The 22,593-nt window shown below is 39.5% G+C and overlaps 1 protein-coding gene across 5 annotated transcripts; it reads right to left on the bottom strand.

Annotated features, from left to right (window-relative positions):
- Positions 1 to 28: 28 nt before the first annotated feature.
- phrf1 (PHD and ring finger domains 1) lies at positions 29 to 20,926 on the bottom strand. Of its 5 annotated transcripts, XR_007437855.1 has the most exons (19): positions 20,818 to 20,925; positions 15,155 to 15,316; positions 14,930 to 15,055; positions 14,406 to 14,593; positions 14,200 to 14,283; positions 13,944 to 14,077; positions 12,236 to 12,318; positions 11,615 to 11,781; positions 10,748 to 10,880; positions 10,497 to 10,609; positions 9,956 to 10,149; positions 9,610 to 9,735; positions 9,150 to 9,307; positions 5,407 to 8,925; positions 3,903 to 3,985; positions 3,084 to 3,227; positions 2,519 to 2,647; positions 943 to 2,306; positions 29 to 601 (listed from the first exon to the last, which is right to left on the bottom strand). XR_007437855.1 is itself a non-coding variant. In XM_049474719.1 (18 exons), exons 2-18 carry the CDS (start codon positions 15,246 to 15,248, stop codon positions 2,145 to 2,147), a joined length of 5,637 nt encoding a protein of 1,878 aa, XP_049330676.1. In that variant the 5' UTR covers positions 15,249 to 15,316; positions 20,818 to 20,925; the 3' UTR covers positions 29 to 2,144. The 5 variants fall into 5 exon arrangements, 4 of the variants coding, with proteins under 4 accessions (XP_049330676.1, XP_049330677.1, XP_022527828.2 ...); XM_049474719.1 differs by having other exon boundaries at positions 29 to 2,306; XM_049474720.1 differs by having other exon boundaries at positions 29 to 2,306; positions 9,150 to 9,304.
- Between the last annotated feature and the right edge of the window lie 1,667 nt (positions 20,927 to 22,593).

Below are 22,593 nucleotides of genomic sequence, written 5' to 3'. Positions count from 1 at the left end.
TGGAAGAAAAAGAACAAAAACAAATGAATAGCTTCCTTTTTCTCTTTTATTAAATAAACTTCTAAAGAAACGTATTTACAAAACAGTAAAGTGGTGGATTCTCCAGTTCACAATTAGAATCAAGTACAATTGAATCAGGACAGCAAACACCAAATAGGTGGAAATCAGCAAGCTGCCACAGGTGACTATGAGAAACCACCCCACCTTTCCACTGTAATAAGCCTAATTACAAATTATTCACAAAGAGGTCTTTCAATCCTCATGCATTACCACAACCGGTGCAGCCTAAAATTAGTAAACACTCAACCAATCAGACATCAAATTTGTTTTGTAAGAACAAAGGAAGAATAGCACATGACAAAAATGTGATTCCTTTAAACATCTGCACAATTTTAAACTGATCATTTGGGGAAACAAATTACTGAAAGAAAGTAAATGAACAACAAAAGCACCTTGCATAAAGGCAAAATCCATCACTTTCCATTTAAAAGAATATACCTCAATGCAGGCCACTGCGCCATGGCCCTATCTTCTACTAATAGTGTGCTGCAGCACCATTCTGACCTCACTGTATCCTGGTATTTTCCCTCACTCCATAGCTCTGTCCAATGTGTCCACAAAAACAATAACACAAAATGTAATTGGCAAACGTGTCATAATCAGCAGAAATGCATTGGCAAACACAACAAGTAACTATGCTTTTAAGCTAGGTAATCAATTGGAGGCCATATTTGCAAACTGTAGTTGTCAAGCATGTGCTATGAAGCTCCTATATAAGAACAAAACCCAAGCTGTTATTTTAAAGTGTAACTTAAATGGAACATTGCAGCTTTGCCATTGTAAAAATGTTTAGTTTTGTTTTAACCTTAAACTCTGAAAAAACTGTTTAAAAACAAGACGCACAAATTCTAAATGGGACTTTACTATGAATTTAAAACATACCTTTACAAAACCTGGTCACTGAAAAGTATTTGCTGGAAGCTTTTTATCCTCCACTGTTTATTCTCTCAGATAATCTGATGTATTATTGAATGGTTCTATGTTCCTTGGTAGACTTTCCACTCTCATTTACGCTTTCACCAACAGGCCAGAACATCGTAGGCTGGTACAGGTCTTCTGAAACTCAGTCAGCTTTTTTTGTCAAAAGTATACATCCAGCACAACCAGTGCAAATACTAAGAATTGCTGGGTGTGCTGTTATTTTACAGGTTCCATTCAACTCTAAAATACACCCCAGCACAAGATTCCTTCAATGGAAGTTAGACTGAATACACTCCAATGTTCAGAAGTTTGGAATTACTGTTAAAATATGTAATCAGTGTTTTCTTAAACCAAAAAATAAAATGGCTACAAACTCTTTAATGCCTCTTTAATTCCAAAATCAACAATCACACACACATTCCTATAAATACATAATTACAAAATATTTCTTATTGAAGTGATTCTTCATTTGATTCTGAATGACATCAAAAACTTATTTTCTTAGTTTCCTAGTGTCTAGTTGAGAGAATTTAATCCAGCACTGTATACTTCTGTACATAAAATTACAAAACTTTAATGACAAAAATTGTTCCAAACTTCTGAACCATAAAGTGTACCCATCCATCCATGTGAACCACGTCTAAATACTTTTATACTTTATATATATATTTTTTTCCTGAACAGGGCTGCTTTTCAAAGGCATACATTCTCAAGGCTTTAATTACAGCAGTACAACATGCCGAAATACTGGCAAACAAAATACATGAAAAAAGTGGCCTCAGTTTCTAATAATTACAAAGCATGTCTATCAAATATCTTGATAAAATTAAACAGGTCCTGTGAACATTTCGAGTACATCTTCCTACATGATAAAAATTCTGACTTTATGTATACGGTCAATAACAATGGTATACAAGTGTGTTCAACATATCATACATCTGGATATGTTCACTCTCACCACTGCAAAATGACATTTCCTCCCACTCTAGACAGTTATTCTCAATATAGAGGCAAAATTCTTTACATAAATCAAACAACAAACTAAACAACTGATTTCACAATGCTTGAGCCCTTAGAGTCACATGATTTCTGAGAAGCTAAATTTATAAAACGTGTGCACTGATCAGACTGACTGAAGTAATTCCAGTGAAGGGGCGTGGTCCTCACCCCGTTGTTTCAGAGTCTCTTGGGCCTTCAGTATTTTGGCCCTGTCCCAAGCTTTCGCCTTTACGATGCTTCCGGGCGTGTTTATACTTATCCACGTACGCTTTGACAAGGTTGGCTACTTTGACTGGGTTAATCTCACCACTCTTACTGTGACACACCTGTTAATCAAACAGGAAAGAAATTAAAATCAAATACCAATTAATAAAAGTGAAAACAAAAATGAAAGAGTGATCAGGATATACACAAGAACACACAGTATGATCCTTAAAAAAGTCAATGTATAATATTTTACTTCATGATTAAGGAATTAAGGGTATACATCCTTTAAAAGTGATTCCAGGAACAATGCTAAAAACATACAGAATCTTACCTTCTGAACAGCCTTTCGCAAGATCTCTTTATACTCCTCCTTTGTTATGTCTCTTTTCTGATAAAAAGGTTTGATGGCGAGTTTCACCTCTTCTACAGCTCGCTCCTGCATGTGAAGCTTCTTCATGTACTAAAAGGAAAAAAAGATAATTTAGAAAGACCTTAATCAACAACACTTGCTTACTTACATTTTCTCAGTAAATGATATATTTGTATTGTATTGTTTTTGTGAATAATTTGCAAGAAAATACTCGGCTCAACTTCTTACCAAACATCACTTTAACTATTTAAAAAAAAAAAAAAAAACTTAATCCAACCATTAATGCAACAATACCTAAATCCCAAATCCAATCTAAACCTTAATTCAGGACACTGTTTTATTGTGCATTGGTCATTGTTATCACAGGGCAAATGCAAATTTAAAGAACAGTGATTCAAAGAACTTTGCCATAAGACAAGTACGCCATGGTATTAAAAATGGTCAGAGTTCTCTTAATTGTAATCACAATTATAAAATTGTCTCAAATTGTAGATCAGGTCACCTTAAAGACATCTACGCTACACACCTTGTCTTTCTGATCGGTATCTGGAAGAACCTCTTCCTTTGAGGATTTGGATCCTCCCTGGCTGAGGTCTGAACGCCCCTCTTCCAACAGAGTGTTAAGACTGGTTGCTGCTGGTTTAGGGCCCATCTGGACAGAGGCTGCCTCCTTGAATACAGAACCGAATGGGAATGATGTGCTCATTAGTAGAAATAGTAAAATAAACCAACAGCACTTAATATTTCCAATACAACTTTTCTGTGCTCATCCTCAATGTATTAAAAACCAGCTCAGGGACTGCAATATAGAACACTGGTCTCTTTCTAATAAGCTAGACATGTGTGTGAAAAGACCAAATGAAGGTATTTAATTGGACAGCATAACAGAAGCATCAAGGCTGCAAATGACATCTCACACTATTTTAATTTTCAAAGAATACAAAAATACAATTTTTCAAGTGTTGTCTTGCTTGTAGATGTTACATCATCATGCATGGAAACACTGACTCTACCAGTGCAGCGTCATTTGCAGAAATGCAAGCCTTGCCAAATTACTGGAGTCTAAGTAAAAACATGTCCTCAAAAAAAATTCATTCCTCCTGTGTGGTTATGATTTCCCAGTGCTAGGTTCACTTTCATTTCGCTTGAAAGCCCTGCTCGTCTGGTTTCAGTTTCAGTCACATGATCCCTACTGGTCTGGCAGAGCTGCGCAGAGATGCTTCACAAAAAAGGGTCTGATGCCACGCAGTGGTTATCCTATGTGCATGCACAGCCTTTATGTTTTGCCAGACTTCACCCTTGACCAGTTATTATTGCCTTTCTAATGTGGTGCTGAGATATGTACCTGACTAGAGCTCTGTGTGGAAGCGGTGGAAGCAGCCTTGCGGGATCCTTCCTGCTTCAGTTTCAGCTTGAAAAGCGCAAGTTCTAAAGGGAAATAAGATAAATTCTGAGGTTAAAACATTAACAGCATAATGAATATTACCTTTTTTTACTTTAGTCAGTGAAAACAATGTAAATATATATGTTATATGTTAAATCTACTCCAGGGAAGGCTTGCAGAGTTTAAACGGTTCATGTTTTCACACTCTACACCCCAATGCTCTCCCCCCAAGACTTTCACACCCCAAGTCGCTCAAGGTGTGTAAGTCGGCTTACCTCAAACTCTCACACGATGGGGCAACAGGATTTCAAATAGATTTTTTATTGCAAGATTTTATCACAAGATTGCTGATCTGGAGCTGTTTCGCATTAATGTGAAAACTAATAGCAGATGATGATGATGACGATGAAGATCGCATATTTGACGTCACACTGCTCGATGATGAGGAAGTGGAAAAAGAATTAGAAAAAGAGGATGAAGGTCCGGGTCTGTCTAGTCTCTGTCTATGGCTGTAGTGAAATCGCACTATGTATGCTCGCTATTAAAGAAGCCGAATGCACTTTACAGCAGGGGCTTCCACAAACTGGATACATATTGGCAGTGTTATAGACATTCATAAAGCCTGGTCTTGAGCCACATAGCATTTAGAATTGAGATTTTCTAATAAAAGGAATATACAGCTCTGGGAAAAAAATAATAGACCACTTAAAAATGATGGGTTTCTTAGATTTTACCAAATTGAAAACCTATGGAATATAATCAAGAGGAAGATGGATGCTCACAAGCCATCAAACCCAAGATGAACTGCTTGAATTTTTGCACCAAGAGGGGCATAAATTTATCCAAAAGCAGTGTGTAAGACTGGTGGAGGAGAACATGCCAACTGTAATTATAAAAAACAGGGTTATTCCACCAAATATTGATTTCTGAACTTTTAAAATTTTATTAATAAGACTTGTTTTCTTTGCATTATTTGAGGTCTGAAAGCCCTGTTTCTTTTTTGTTATTTCAGCCATTTTTCATTCTCTGCAAATAAATGCTCTAAATGACCATTTTTATTTGGAATTTAGAATAAATGTTGTCCGTAGTTTATAGAATAAAACAACAATTTAAATTTTACTCAAACATATACCAATAAATAGATAAATCTAAAAAACCTATTCAGAAACTCAAGTGGTTTCTTAATTTTTTCCAAATCTGTATAATCCCTGTCTGGGGATACTGTCCCATAGTGTATATAAACAATGAACATATTTGAGCCATTTTGCTTGTTTTTGCATTTATAAACCTGAAACCTTGATTTCAAATCTCTGACATTTCTGACAGCCCACATCACTTTCATGTTCTCACTTTTCTAAAATGTTCAAACTGAATTCATCCTCCAGTCACCAGGTGAATTGTAGCACTGTTACAGAGCTTTAAGACTACATTCACGTGCAAGGTAAAATAATGTCTATTCACTTACTGCTCATTTTTTCTGGTGGAGGACCCTCAGGTTCTTGTATGTTCCAGGTAACTCGTTTTCCCTGCGATTTGGCCTTAGTACCTCCGATTACTAAAGCTGGCTCTATCTCCTGCTTTGCCCCTCCTGAGACCTCCTTCATGAGAGTAGGAGGCTCTGCAGAACCTGGAGGATCAGTGACAGAATCCTCCTCCTTTAACTCCTTTTTAATGAAGTCCAAGTTGTCAATTAAGTAGTCCACATTGATATCTTCATCTGACGAGTCCACAGGTTCTTGCTTCACAGGGCATGGTGTCTGGATGGGTACTACCTCCATCTCTTCCTTTTCCACCACAGGCAGGCTTGTCAGTTCACCATCAGGCTCTTTATCACATTCCACAGGAGTAGGGTCAGGTGTGGACAAATTAATGACGAGAGCACTATCACTGCAGGGGTCATTATTATCATCATCATCATCATCATCATCATCATCAAAACCACCACCACCACTATCATCATCTTCATCAGGCCAAATCTGCTCTATTTTGACTTGTTTTGGGGGTTCTATAATGTCATGCGTACTTTTGTCTTCCTGATGTAATAAGTGACTGGTCTGGTTACTGGGTGTAGATGCTTTCATAATACAAATGTCATTCAATTCTTGGGATGTTTTGGGGACACCTGAGGTAGTGAGTTCTTCTTTTTTAATTTCATCTGGCTTCAGTAATTCTTCAAACAATGTATTGCTTTGTTCAGTCTCTACTTTTATATCTTTTTGCAGTTTGGCCTCTTCAGCCTCACTAAGTGTGCAGGTGTTTTCTAGTTTGATTTCTTTGGGTTTGGCTGGCTGTCGTTCGTTTGTCATAACAACTGAAGAAGTCTCCTTGGTGTTTGCATCGGTTAGATCAATTGATGCTGAACAGCCAAGACTGCTGGGTTCATTCTCCTTTTTAATGGACGCAACAGAAATTCCAGTCTCACACTGCTCTTCTCCAGACTCTGTTTCCTTCTTCAGTGCCACTACATTTTTCTTCAAACTGTAAACTGTCTCTTTTGCCTCAGTTGCAGTGGACACTAATGATTTGTTGCGGCTTCTTTCTTTCTGATGAAGGACCTCACTCTTTCTTTCTGAAGAAGACGCATCCACTCTTCGCCTCTGCTCTCTGGAGCTTGATCTAGACCTTCTCCTTTTGGACCTCACATCACCTCCATCCTTTGATGCTGTAGATGACCTGTGTGATGATGGTTGCTCTCTCCTCCTCTCGATGGACCTTGATCTAGTTCTGGAGCGAGAGCGCCTTTTTTCCTTGGATCTCTTGTTTCCATCTTTCCCTTTGCCGTCGTAACGTTCACGGCTGCTGCGCTTTGCTTTTTTCTTCCGAGAGCTCTCATCGCTGCTGGAGCGAGCAGAGCGCCGCTTGTCTTGAGACAGTTTTCTTTCTTTAGATCTAGAGCGAGAGCTTCTTTTGTCTCTAGATCTTGAACGAGACCGTCTTTTTTCTTTAGACCTCGAACGAGAGCGCCTTTTGTCTCTAGATTGTCTTTCTTTAGACCTTGAGCGAGACCGCCTGCGGACTGGAGATCTAGATCGTGAGCGCCTTCTGTCTTTAGATCTCGAGCGAGAACGTCTTCTGTCTTTAGATCTCGAGCGAGAACGTCTTTTTTCTATAGATCTCGAGCGAGAACGTCTTTTTTCTTTAGACCTTGAGTGAGAATGTCTTTTCTCTTTAGATTTCGAACGGGAGCTTCTTTTTTCTTTCGATCTTGAGCGAGAACGCCTTCTTTCTTTAGATCTAGAACGAGAATGTCTTTTCTCCTTAGATCTTGAGCGAGAACGCCTTCTTTCTTTAGACCTTGACCGAGAACGCATTTTCTCTTTAGATCTTGAGCGAGACTGTCTACAGCCTGGAGATCTAGAGCTTGATCGCTTTTTTTCTTCTGACCATGAGTGTTCATTCTCTTCAGGAGAGCTTTCCATGTCCTTGGAAGGAGAGCTCTGGGAAGCAGACTCTGCCTGTACGCTCTCCTCCTTAGGCTGGAAGCATGGTGATGCTATTCTTTCTTCCTTTCTTTTGTGTATTACAGCAGAGCTGCTTGCCACTGATGGTTCTTCATCACAAAGACCATTCCCTTTGGGGACTTCTGGCTCAGAAGTGGCCTTCACAGGTGATGGCTCATCTTCTGGTTCAGCTTTTATCTCTATTTTGACCTTTTCATCACTGTGTTGACTAGAGGTTGAGCTTGACCTGGACCGATCCATAGATTTGGTAAATGGGCTTTCAGGAGTTGCACTACACTCAGTATCAGAGATTGCAGGGCTTCCACTATATGCCATAACAGCGGCAAGACCCTCAGACTGCATTTGTCTATGTCCAGTAGCAAAACGTTGTAAAGGCTTTGGCCAGGGGTCTTCCTTGAATGAAGTAGGCTCCTTTTTAACTTGGATACCCATTCCAGAGCTTTCTTCCACATCAAAGTCCATGGGTTCTGTTTTAATCTGCAGTTTTACACTTTCATTTTGTCCCATGCTTGATGGCATGGAAGCATTACTTTGGGAATCCATCTCAGAGGAATCATTCTCAGTTTCACTCTCTGACGAATCAGATCCTGTAGGATTGAAAGGATCATAGACCTCACTCTTCACTGATGCCTTTTTAGTTTGGGAATGGGACAAGAGCAACATCTGCTTGTCTTTCTGTGTTCTTTTTGCAGATTCTTCATCTTTTACACCACTTGGCTCAGGTGCAGAAAGACGCCGGGCATGCCACGGATTCCCACTAGCATTAATGCGAAAACTAATAGCAGATGATGATGATGATGACGATGAAGATCGCATATTTGACGTCACACTGCTCGATGATGAGGAAGTGGAAAAAGAATTAGAAAAAGAGGATGAAGGTCCGGGTCTGTCTAGTCTCTGTCTATGGCTGTCTGCTGTCCTACTCTGTCGACTCGAACCTGCCCTCTGCTGGTCAACGGTATGTTGCCGGCCTTTGTCACCTGCTAAACTTGTCATAGAAGACTCTGGTAAGTTATTGCTATTACTCCCTCTGCTGCTTTGTGCTTCAGAACTGTTTTCCCTTTTAATCTTTGGTATTCTTGGTAAAACAGACACATCTACCCATACTGGCTTGGGTGGAGGCTTTTTTGCAGGGATCTGTTGAGGTGCATCTCCCCTCTCCCTGTGGCGAGAGTCAGAAGATCCATTTGGAACACGTGTTGGGGGTTGGCCTCTGATCCCACAGGTACCCTGCAGACTGTGATCGGTTCCAACAGTGTGTGAGGGCCCCGGCCTGTGGGGCAGTGGCGTATGCAGACGTGGGTGCCCAGGAACAGGCACAGGTGTGCGTAATGTGGGTTGAGAGGGCGACACAGGTGTCAGTGGAGAAGGACTGTGTACTGAAGGTCTTCTTAAGGGGGTGGATGAGGAGGAAGCAGGGGGAGTCTGTCTGATTGACTGAATAGGACTTGCTCCTGTAGATGTGATGCCGGACTCTTCTGAAGTAGAACCACTTGAAATGCTTCTTGGCAAAGACATGGTCACTAAAAAAAAACAAAAAAACAACTGACTTAAACAGCTGCCATGCGTAGCACGCATGGAGGGATTATACATTGATTTAAACGTTTTAATCTATCTTTATCTGTAGCTCATTCAATGCTATACACTGCCCTTAAAATGAACAAAGAGTGAGCAACTGTGTAAAAAAAGAAAGAAAAGAAACTAAAGAGAAAAATAAAAAGAAATGATACCACTGCAAAAAGCTTACCAGGTTTGGCGGCCTTAAGAGAGCCATCTCTGTTGATGACAATATCAGAACTGTCCATTAGCAGCATGCTCTGGCCGCTGAGGATACTACCCAGAAGGTCTGGCACTGGAGCGGCCTCAGCCACCTCCTCTATATGAGGGATACTGTGTCCACGCCTGCTATCCAGCCACATGTAAAACAAGAGATACACATTAAATCAAAGGCACAGATGAATCACATCTAGACACCAGATCTTACATTTATCTAATTTGGCAAGTCTATTGAAGCACACTTGCCAACGCAGACCGTGTCATCTTGCTCTCATATCTTGTTACTGTCTTATTCTATTTATAAGCCTACAGTATATTATTCTATGCGCGTTTTCTCATTGCTTTAATGTCCTGTATGAGAGCCTAGTTTTCATACACTAAAAATCTGGGCATAAAAACCTAAAAAAAAAAAAAAAAAAAAAATGGGTCACCTTGGTAAGCCTGCAGATATGGGTCTCGCTACAGGATGGTGTGAACGCATGGCAGAGCGAGACAAACCTCTGCGCTTAGCCTCCAACAACGAGGCTGGAGTTGGTGTCTGCTGCACCTCCTCATTCCTGGAAAAAAAAAAGAAAAAAGTTCCATTCTTTAGATTTACAATTCCATGACCATCATACCTGATGGATGTAAAGCAGCCTGTGGGTATGTAAATAAACAAGACAGAGCACCTATCGATTCTGCATATTGAGCAGCAAAATTATGTAATTAATTGTTAAGAAAAGGGATTGCTACGCACAACAGTCATTAAAAGAAATTTCACTAGGATGAGAAACTCACTGATCATCAAAGGGGTCAAGGTCAAAAGGGTCTCCATAAATAGAAAGGGAGGCTGCCCCAATGTCAGCTCTCATGGTGCCTAGTGTTTGCTCAGACGGACGGTAAACTGAGGGGATGGAAGAGCTGCGGACAGGCTTCTTAATGCCCAGACTGCGTGCAATTCGGCCTCGAGTGGTGGCGGTTTTCTTTACAACCTGTGAGAAAACAACTGTCTATTATGGAATTCACTTTTTTAAGGGTTTGTGACAAAAGAAAACTGTCCACAAATTTCATATTTACATTTAATTCACTACATTTTAAAACAGAAGAAATAAGCTAACAAAATAATCTAGAAGAATATAGAAAAACAAATGATACATATTAAAGACAATTAATTTTACTATTAAGTAGCAGATTTGCACATGACCCCCAACTGAATGGTTGGCATATGTTTAAAAAAAAGCCTACAATCAAATAGGATCCTTAGATCAGTATCAGCTAATACTCAATGTTAAGGTCCATGGGAACATTTCAAATGCAAAAATGAACAGAACAGACGTACCAACTTCTTTCTTGATTTCCTCCTTTTTACTCGACGTTTTCGTCTCCTCACCCCTGTGCTTGATTTTTTGCCCTCAGCAGCCTTCCCATCTTTTTTAGTTTTTCTTCTTCTAACTGTGTTCAAAATTTAAATAAAGATATCCAGGGTTAGATGATAAAGTAAACATACAACTTTACCATACCATTCAGGTCTTAATCATTTGTTAAAATAAAAAGTGTATTTCTGGTTTGCTTCCCATTTGAAATATTTACCTGTCTTGCATCTCCTTGTGGATCGCGGGCGAGGAGTCAGGTCCCGCACGTACACAGCTGTGTTGAGTCCAGCCACCACAGCGTTAATGGTCTCATCTAGCCAGGTGGACTGCATCAGGTACCGGGGAGCCAACTGGTGGGAAAAAAAACAAAAAAAAAAAACAGTATAGCCATCACTGAACATGCATCACAAACATGCATTAAAAAGCCCCAAACACACTTGAATATGGTATTTAGTCCAATTTTCTTATATTTACTCAAAAACACAAACTTTTGTTAAAACATGCTAATGCAATTGTCCACGGCAGTTCAAAATAGTTCAGTTTAGTAATCTACTTCCTAAATAAGTTTTTAGAGTTACACGAAAACATCATACAGTACTGTGCAGAGATTTTAGGCACTTTATTTAAAAGCATTTATGTGGATAAGAGCTTCAACTTATTTTCAACAATTATTTCGCATTTTTAGAAAAGCAGAAGCCTTCTGTGCCAATTCCTTCTAGACATCGCAGTCAGGGCATTGATTTGATCAACTCTTTGATCAGCAACCCACCAAATTCATATAATATATCCATATGATAACATAATTCAAAACTGATTTAACAAACCAGCAAATTTTAAAGGGCAAAAAACAAACATTCATCCATTCAGCCTTACTATGTTGTTTATTTATTGGGCACTAGAACAATATCCATACAGCTTACTTTTAGATTTACATTATATTATATACTTGATTTATGGTTGCTGAATTCAAAAGGTCAAACAGACTGGTTAAACACACACAAGCACACACAAACACACCACTGCTATGCTCATAAACCTGCATCTGCAATGTGTTATAAAAGGCAAGCAAAAGCATCATGCAAACCTGTGCAGCAGTGCGTGCCTGTGTGATGCGGTGTCTGTTGACGTTATGGCGGACCCTCTCGCTGTGCTGGGTGCGTGCGATGGCTCTGATGGGCCTGGAGTTGCTTGGCTGAGAGCGGCTGGTGGTGGGAAGAACATTGCTCTCATCCTCACTTGACCTCTCACTTCCTGAAACAGAAACAAAAGTTCTTTCAGTGGGAGTACAGAGAACAAATGGAAAATAAATGTATTAGGCCTTCTAGGGATGTACATTTTAAATTATTTATTTGGTTGATTATTAATGATACAATAATTACTAACTTGCGTAAATTACAGCATTTAAAGACAGATAACCAATAAAATTGGTTGTGATATGAAGTATTCAACATAATCATAACTCTAGGCATCATTGTGTGAATGAGACTAAGGTGTGAAAGCACATTTATGTATTTAGTTAATAAGAATAAACCATTTTTGTATCTAGTACAATTAATATGTGTATTAAAAACAAGTACAGATAAATCCTGTATTACTAGGATTATAACTGAACTAGCGAACGGTTTCCTCCTCACACAGTCTTGTAATTGTGAATATTGAATTATAATGTGAACAAATGTTTCGCTGGTAATATCCGGCTCATTACTTGAGTTTGGTGCACATCCTGGGCAAAACCATTCCTCCACAGGTACAGCATCCAAGGGGGGTGTTAAACATTCCATGTGGTACCTTTAACAGCAGAGGAAGAGATAAAGAGGTGTTTTTTTTTCTGAGCATTAATAAATAGTTTCTATATAAATTTGTTCCTGTATAGGATGTGTGATGTTTGAGGTATAAAGTTATAAATTGTCTTCCAAACACAAATATTTAAATGTGTGCATGTATATCACAGTTTCCCTCTTGTCACACAAAACAGCAACTAACAGCAACTAGAAAAAAAATTGTAACTTTTAATTAAAGTCAATATATAAAACATATATATATATTCCACCTAGGGTTGCAACGGTATGAGATTTTCACGGTATGATAACCGTCTCAGAAAATACCGCGGTATCACGGTTATCACGGTATCACAGTTTGTTACATATATTATTAAACTGACCCTTAAAGAAATTACAACAAAGGTTTTTTGTTCAATTAACTATTTATTGTAGAAACCTGGAACAACTATATAGATAATGTCTCCTTAAAAAAAATAATAAACTGTACACCATTAGGTGAAGGAAACCAGGTTTTTCCACTACTCTTAAGGTCATTAAGGGTGTATATAATTATATATATATATATATATATATATATATATATATATATATATATATATATATACACACACACACACACACATACACACACACACACACGTGTCACACATTACATGTCCTCTAAGAAGTAAAGATCCTGTGTTTAAACTTTTCAGTACAATTATTTAAGTTTAAATTATTTAATATCTGATAAACTGAGCCTGGGTCAGTGTCTGATCAACAACTGTTGTAAACGTCCGTTTTACTGCCAAGTTGGTATATAACCAGATAGAGGGGATTTATTTCTGAGTCTGGTTTTAACACATGAAAAACAGGCACGTCAGAATTTGAAAATTAACGCATGTAAATGAATGGCGTCTTTCACATCCAGTCCGGCGAGCACCTTTACACGGACACGTGAATCTGTCGTAGCACGCACTTCACGCCTGTACCTGCGTGCCCAAATTTCGGATAACTCAGCGCTTTTGCGGGCGCTTACCGCATGGGTTGTGCACGACTACAAAGAGATTTTATTTATGTTCAGATTAAAATTATAAACTAAACACATACTTTGCGCTGCACAGCGGGGTGGTGTTCTTGGAGATGGGAGAACAGGTTTGACGTATGTCCACCTTTAGCTGTGACTTTACGGCCACATTGATTATAAATCGGATAACCATCCTCGGGTGCGTTCGGCGGGTCTCTGAAATAGTCCCACACTGCTGATTTTAGTTTAGCCTTTTTTTAGGCGGACGGAGATTTGTTTAGTCTGATGCACTTTCTGCTGTTCTCACCGCTGTGTGCTGAGGAGCTGAAGCGGAGCAGAGTTGCGCATGCGCGGGTGAGTTTGTCCGCTGGCATGCGTTTTACCGGTAATAAGCAAACACACACGGTATGATAACCGTGCATTTTAATACCATGGTATACCGTGAAACCGGTTACCGCTGCAACCCTAATTCCACCCCATTTTGGAACATTTATATCAGTCTATTCTTGATTAATTAAGAAACGTTATGAAGACCAACTGCTATATTTAAATAATGTTAAAAAGAGAACAATAGATGTTTTTGCATGACAGCATTGACAAAAACACTGTTAGTATTAATACTTTACCCTGCATCACATCCATCACACAGCAGCAGACGGTCTTCTCGATCTGATCCACCACACACCTCACAGCTGGTCTGCTCTAAATCCACATCCACCTGCTCCTCCTCAGTAGCCTTTGCCGTCTTTTTAACCATAATCTGCACATACACATACACACATTCAATATTACAGTCTTTAACAGTACCACTGTAACTGTCTTTCCTATGAATATGATATAGAGATATATGATATAGAGAACACAGAACCGATGTTCACTTACCGTTTTCTGGACTTTGCCTCCATGGCATTTTCGGAGTAGAATATTGCTGAAGACTATTCGGTCCACAGGACAGGAGTTAGCATTCTAATGTAGAATGAAAAGAAAGCTTGATCAAACACTAAAGGTGACATTTTGCAAAGAATGGAAAGCTGAGTTTGGACTTGTCCTACACCAAGAAGTTTAAGTTCTTCACTTTCAATGCTCACCTTGGCCCATTCCAGAATGCAGTCTAGACAGAAGTAGTGTTCACAGCTCTCAGGAGTGGCTACTGGCTGCTCATGGAAAGAGTTGAGACAGATTGGGCATTTCTCTGCATCTTCATCAGAACTTAGCTCAGCAAGGTTGGCAGATGTACCCCCTATCGCCCCCTCAAGTTCATTTTCAGCGTCCTCATCTGTCAAACACAGTGAGAGGAAAGAATGAACATGAAACAAGTTGTAAACATAATGTATTTGTAAAATAAACAAACATACTTTGTTTGAGAAAAAAAATCATCCACAAAGGAGGTTAATATGTTTATATATTTTCAGAAACATGCATTGCTATAAGTATTTACCAATCAATGTGCTGGACAATAAAAACAAAACATGTAAAGGAAATTGTCAATTGCACAATTTCAGCATCTATGTAAATGCATTAAAAAAGGTAATGTTGAGTAATGCTGAATAAATATTATAATAAACACAAGTAGTAGTAATCGTTACAACAAAGAAAAGTGGCATGTTCTTACGTTCACTCTCCTCCTCACCCTCTTCTTCACCATCTTCTTCTTCTCCATCTTCAGAGGCACCGTCTTCGTCATCCTCACTCTCTGTTTCACCTTCCTGTGAGTCTTCTCCATCTTCTGAATTTCCCTCTGAGTAGTAATAAACATTAAAATAAACAACACCAAAAATGTCGCTGCAAAACCCACTGAATAAACATCTGCACTTCAGCACACTGCCCACACACTAACCTTCATCAGAGAAAAGAGATGTGGCAGGTCTTTTTCCTTTTCCATGAGAAGCGTTCCTATTGATCAGCTCATCCTGGCTGTCCTCGTCATCCATGGCTCAGCATTAGAATCTCCTCAGTATTATCACAGCCTATGTGACCTCGTTGTTTCAGATCTGAAAAACTGCCAAACAGAAAAAAAAGACAGAACATGCGATGATAAAAAGCTGTCTACACTTTTTCCAGTTAAGGAAAATCACAGTATCAATCACAGTGACACCTAGATACTGATTTTTGTCAAATTCCCTTATAACATTATATTTATACATAGAAATATTTATACACTGAGGAAAAATATGTTTAGAATGTGTTGTGCTTTACGCAAAATATGAATGACTGACAAGCAAATTAGAATAAATATTTCCTAATGATTTAAAGCTTACAACACTTAATAAAGACTCATACTGTCTTAGTACTCCTACCAGCAGTGACTGCCTCAGTAATTAAATGGTAAAGAAAGAATAGCAAAGACATCCATAAGACTTGTCAACACTCTACTCTTCTTAGCATGTTTGTTGTCCCTCCAAACCTCAACCTGCTCTCATAGCAACATAACTGCCCAACCCTTTAAGCCCTAAAGGTCTGTATGTACTCCCGCTAATTCATAGATACCTATTAAGATACAGAATCTGTTCTTGCAAAACAGCTACTGAATATCTTACTGAATCCACCTGCTCCTTTTGACTAGCCTTATTTGACTTCTTAAACACAATATACACAAACATGTACACATGAACGTCAATTTAGCATTACTATCATTTACAGTGCCACTATAACTCTGATTGTTATGAATATTAACAGTAGTCCTCTGAATATAAATGACATTATAACCTAATAACCTACAGCAGATACAGAATCACTTTTACAGCAGATACACAATCACCTACAGCAGATGCAATATCACCTACAGCAGATACACAATCACCTACAGCAGATGCACAATCACCTACAGCAGATGCACAATCACCTACATCAGATGCACAATCACCTACAGCAGATGCACAATCACCTACAGCAGATGCAGAATCACCTACAGCAGATGCGCAATCACCTACAGCAGATGCACAATCACCTACAGCAGATACACAATCACCTACAGCAGATACACAATCACCTACAGCAGATGCAGAATCACCTACAGCAGATGCGCAATCACCTACAGCAGATGCGCAATCACCTACAGCAGATGCGCAATCACCTACAGCAGATGCGCAATCACCTACAGCAGATGCGCAATCACCTACAGCAGATGCAGAATCACCTACAGCAGATGCAGAATCACCTACAGCAGATGCAGAATCACCTACAGCAGATGCGCAATCACCTACAGCAGATGCGCAATCACCTACAGCAGATGCAGAATCACCTACAGCAGATGCACAATCACCTACAGCAGATGCACAATCACCTACAGCAGATGCGCAATCACCAACAGCAGATGCGCAATCACCTACAGGAGATGCGCAATCACCTACAGCAGATACGCAATCACCTACAGCAGATGCAGAATCACCTACAGCAGATGCGCAATCACCTACAGCAGATGCAGAATTACCTACAGCAGATGCAGAATTACCTACAGCAGATGCACAATCACCGACAGCAGATGCACAATCACCGACAGCAGATGCACAATCACCTACAGCAGATGCACAATCACCTACAGCAGATGCACAATCACCTACAGCAGATGCACAATCACCTACAGCAGATGCACAATCACCTACAGGAGATGCGCAATCACCTACAGGAGATGCGCAATCACCTACAGCAGATGCACAATCACCTACAGCAGATGCAGAATCACCTACAGCAGATGCACAATCACCTACAGCAGATGCACAATCACCTACAGCAGATGCGCAATCACCTACAGCAGATGCACAATCACCTACAGCAGATGCACAATCACCTACAGCAGATGCACAATCACCTACAGCAGATGCGCAATCACCAACAGCAGATGCGCAATCACCTACAGGAGATGCGCAATCACCTACAGCAGATACACAATCACCTACAGCAGATGCAGAATCACCTACAGCAGATGCGCAATCACCTACAGCAGATGCAGAATTACCTACAGCAGATGCACAATCACCGACAGCAGATGCACAATCACCGACAGCAGATGCACAATCACCTACAGGAGATGCGCAATCACCTACAGGAGATGCGCAATCACCTACAGCAGATGCGCAATCACCTACAGCAGATGCGCAATCACCTACAGCAGATGCGCAATCACCTACAGCAGATGCAGAATCACCTACAGCAGATGCACAATCACCTACAGCAGATGCACAATCACCTACAGCAGATGCGCAATCACCAACAGCAGATGCGCAATCACCTACAGGAGATGCGCAATCACCTACAGCAGATACACAATCACCTACAGCAGATGCAGAATCACCTACAGCAGATGCGCAATCACCTACAGCAGATGCAGAATTACCTACAGCAGATGCACAATCACCGACAGCAGATGCACAATCACCGACAGCAGATGCACAATCACCTACAGCAGATGCACAATCACCTACAGCAGATGCACAATCACCTACAGCAGATGCACAATCACCTACAGCAGATGCACAATCACCTACAGCAGATGCGCAATCACCTACAGCAGATGCGCAATCACCTACAGCAGATGCAGAATTACCTACAGCAGATGCAGAATTACCTACAGCAGATGCAGAATTACCTACAGCAGATGCACAATCACCTACAGCAGATGCACAATCACCTACAGCAGATGCACAATCACCTACAGCAGATGCACAATCACCTAAAGCAGATGCACAATCACCTACAGCAGATGCGCAATCACCTACAGGAGATGCGCAATCACCTACAGCAGATACACAATCACCTACAGCAGATGCAGAATCACCTACAGCAGATGCGCAATCACCTACAGCAGATGCAGAATTACCTACAGCAGATGCACAATCACCGACAGCAGATGCACAATCACCGACAGCAGATGCACAATCACCGACAGCAGATGCACAATCACCTACAGCAGATGCACAATCACCTACAGCAGATGCACAATCACCTACAGCAGATGCACAATCACCTACAGCAGATGCAGAATCACCTACAGCAGATGCGCAATCACCTACAGGAGATGCGCAATCACCTACAGCAGATGCACAATCACCTACAGCAGATCCGCAATCACCTATAGCAGATACACAATCACCTACAGCAGATGCGCAATCACCTACAGCAGATGCAGAATTACCTACAGCAGATGCACAATCACCTACAGCAGATGCGCAATCACCTACAGCAGATGCGCAATCACCTACAGCAGATGCGCAATCACCTACAGCAGATGCGCAATCACCTACAGCAGATGCACAATCACCTACAGCAGATGCACAATCACCTACAGCAGATGCGCAATCACCTATAGCAGATGCAGAATCACCTACAGCAGATGCACAATCACCTACAGCAGATGCACAATCACCTACAGCAGATGCACAATCACCTACAGCAGATGCACAATCACCTACAGCAGATGCACAATCACCTGCAGCAGATACACAATCACCTGCAGCAGATACAGAAGCTACAGAATTCTATAGTAGATATAGAATCATTTCTAATAAGAATCCCTTATAATAACTACAAAATAATTTATAATGGTACACCTAAAGAAGTTACTGAATCACTTACACTGGATACATGGCCTCTTATAGAATTCACTTTTAGTAGATTTAGTACAAAATAGTACAGAATTTTTATTGTATATAATTCTGTACATTAGGATGGAATCATTTGTAGTAGATACTTAAACACTTTTATCAGGTACTGGATCACATATAGAAATCACTGAATCACTTATAGCAATTACTGAATTATTATTTGTAGATACGAGACCGCTTATAGATGTCACTGATTCACTTAGACCAGGTATAAAATAATTATTAATAGATACAGAATTTTTTATAGAAGTTACTAAATCAGTTATCGCATACATTATGCTTAATAATAGACACAAAATCACTTATACACACATTTACTGAATCATTTTGACGGATACAGAACAACTTATTGCACTGTCACTGAATCACTAAACACAAATAAGATCTGATATAAAATGTGTGTAGGACCATGTGGCCAAAATACATATTACAATATATTTCTTAATTTCGGACTATACAATATACATTTGATATCGATATGAACTAGGGCTGCAATAATTAGTCGATATAATCAACAATGTTGGCTATTTAAATTTGTCAACTGCAAATTTCATTGTCAACTAATCATTAAATTTTAACAGTAGTGCATTACACAAAGTGCTGGTGACAGAAAAGCAATGGTAGGTGGGAAAATGGCTCACTCACAGAGGATAAACTCAACTTAGTCTGTCTCTAAAAGTGCCCAAACTCAAAAGATTACATACCTACTCACTAAGTAGTTGTACTTTCCACGTTTAAACAATATCTAGACATTTAAATACCTTTCAAATATTATGTGCAGCTATTTCTATCGTTCTAATCGATTGGTCGACTACCAAATAACCATAATCGTTAGTTGCAGGACTAATACGAACACCAATCTTTGTGTACGTAATCACCGTGCTGATAAATCTTATGACACACAGGATTATCGTGTTTTGATACATAGAAACTACTGAGTCCTATAGAATTATTCATAATAGATACAGAACCACTTAAAAGCAGTTCCTGAATTAACGTTAACCTAAAAGTGGACAAAGGATCTCTAATAGCATGTAGCTACTAAATCACTAGCTATTTAGCTACGTTAGCGTGTAGCACAAACAAAACAGAAACACGTAGGTTATCTTAGCGTTAACTTACACCAATTAATAATTAAAACATCTAGCTAACAGTTACAGATACAGAATCATTTGGATGCGGAATCACTTGATGTAACTTAACTAAGCTAGCTAGTTCTAATATGTCTTTAAATTAAATCTAAAATTAGCCTGTGGTTCAGGGAGTCACACACATCTGGAGCTGGGCGGCGTTAGTTAGGTTAGCTAGGTTACCGTGTCCTGAACAACCCATTAGGCTAGCAGTGTATTTCTGAAGACCGACAGTTCACTGTGTTTAACATAAACATCCATTACACTGCAGCAGTTATCTCCCAGTAAAGCCGTGACAGAGAGAAACTGGAGAGGGGAGAGAAAACTAACTTGGATAGTAGAGCAGAGCTCGGTTAGCTAGCTAGCTAACGCGGCTACAAACAAAAGCACGAGTCTGTCAGCTTTAGCGGCCTTTAGCTAACCGTGTGGTTAAATAACTGCTCCAGAAAGAACCGCCGTAACTAAACACTGCTACCCCTGCAGGCCTGTCACTCCAGCCCGACCTCATATTTATAAATCAGATACGATACAGCAGCTACAGTGTTGGGCTAAACTCGACTGGGCTTGGTTAGGCTAAGCTAGGCTAGGCTAGTCTACTCTGTCCTCCACTATGGCTAATTTTAACTCTAACTGCAGCACTCCTACACTCCGCTACCGAGCAGGCCGCGGTCAACCCGCCAGTCTTGTCGGACCCTGAGCCCGTTTCAGTGTGTTTCAGAGTGTTTCAGTGTGAGTGTGTCTCGGTATGTGTGAGTGTTCTGTGCACCTACCCTGGGCGGCTGTGTACCACATTATATGGATTTTGGAGTCCACACCGTTTTGGGGGGTTTGAGTGACAGACGCTACCGGCAGCGGAAAGCGACGGGAATGGCAGAAGGCGCTCAACTCACAGGCCGCGTCCCAATTCCCTTCCTATACACCCTAGACCCCTCTTTGAAGTGTACACTTTTTTCATTGCTACACATATAGCTTTGGAAAAAAAAATAAAAAGCATTTCAGTTTCTGAATCAGTTTCTCTGATTTTGCTGTTTATAGGTATATGTTTAAGTAAAATGAACATTGTTGTTTTATATAAACTACGGATAACATTTATCCCAAATTCCAAATAATAGCATTGTCATTTAGAGCATTTGTTTGCAGAAAATGAGAAATGGCTGAAAACAAAACAAAAACGATACAGAGCTTTCAGACCTCAAACAATGCAAAGTAAAATAATTCATATTCAAAAGGTTTTAAGATTTCAGAAATCAATATTAGGTGGAATAACCCTGTTTTTTAATCATAGTTCTCATGCATCTTGGCATGCCTCCACCTGCCTTATACACTGCTTTTGGATAACTGTATGCCATTCCTTTATGCTATTAGTAAAATCAAAGAAAAACATCAAAGTTATATGTCATTTTGGAAAAAACACAGGGCATCTCACTATACGATATAATCAGAATATGTTGCCCACAATAAGTATGATATCATTAACCTGTGATTCTGCGATACTCCATATAAGACAATTCTCTATTATATTTCACAGCATCTGTGGTAGAGAATAAATTACTCCTAAATAAGCAAGTACCAGGGATTATGGATTTATTGGTGCCAATAATCTTCACCACAGGTTTAACCTATTCATTTGACTATAGCGCCACCACGTGAGGTAATTAACGCAGTAACTTTGTTTCTTTGTTAAGAATGGAAATCTTTTTGCTTTGAAATTAACAAAAAAAACCCTGCATAAAACTTGAATGGTATCAATTTGGATGAAAAAAACCCAAACACAATTGAACTGATATAAAGGATGATATTAAAATATAATACGTGAGTAGAAATACAGAAGTAACTTTTAGAAATAAAACAATTCCATTTCTTAGTACAGTTAGTGGGTTCTGTTTTGGTTTTGATGCACATGATTAAATGTAACTCATTACTGCCCACCTCTGGGAGAGAGTTATAATGCAGCTCTCTGATAGCCAGGATAACCCTTCAAAAGTTATTTTAAAAGTAGCTCTTTTGCCTCAGACATTGAATCTTACAATCTATCCAATGTACTTTTCTACCAGTAAATTGTCTCCTTCTTCTTTTATAATGTATTTTATTTTATAGTTCACTGCTATAGTAGTAACAGTAAAGCAGCATCTACTCTTGTCTTCTATCGCTGTTCCTATTATACTCATATATTTTGTGTGCTCAGGATCAAGATCGCTGCACGAAGTCAATATAAAAGGTCACTTTGCAAGCATCAGCAGCGCAGCGGTCTGATCTTAGATGAAACTTAGCCATCAATTCACTGACCCACAGTGTGAAAATAAATGGACTAACCACCCATGTTTACTTTAGACTTACTTTTCAAAGAATATTTGTTAAAGGTAGATTTCAACAGGAGGGTAAAGCCACCTTTTTTCAATCCAGTACAGAGTAATATAAATACTAATATTCTAGCACCAGTCATGCTGTTAAAAGTATAGTTCCTGTGTATTTAAAAAGGTTTACAAACACAAAACTCTTTTTTCTGTGAAAAAGCTCATTATCCATTCCTGCTTTGAAGAGATCCT

Source organism: Astyanax mexicanus, chromosome 2 (assembly GCF_023375975.1).
Source record: "Astyanax mexicanus isolate ESR-SI-001 chromosome 2, AstMex3_surface, whole genome shotgun sequence".
NCBI lineage: Eukaryota > Metazoa > Chordata > Actinopteri > Characiformes > Acestrorhamphidae > Astyanax > Astyanax mexicanus.
This window is presented reverse-complemented; position numbering and strand designations above follow the sequence as displayed.

Coding starts and splice junctions, on each gene's coding strand:
- phrf1 (XM_049474719.1), bottom strand. CDS start 15,248: ATGGATGACGAGGACAGCCAGGATGAGCTGATCAATAGGAACGCTTCT. Junction 14,284..14,405: donor GCATTCTGGAATGGGCCAAG/GTGAGCATTGAA, acceptor ATTCTACATTAG/AATGCTAACTCCTGTCCTGT. Junction 14,078..14,199: donor GAGGCAAAGTCCAGAAAACG/GTAAGTGAACAT, acceptor GTGTATGTGCAG/ATTATGGTTAAAAAGACGGC.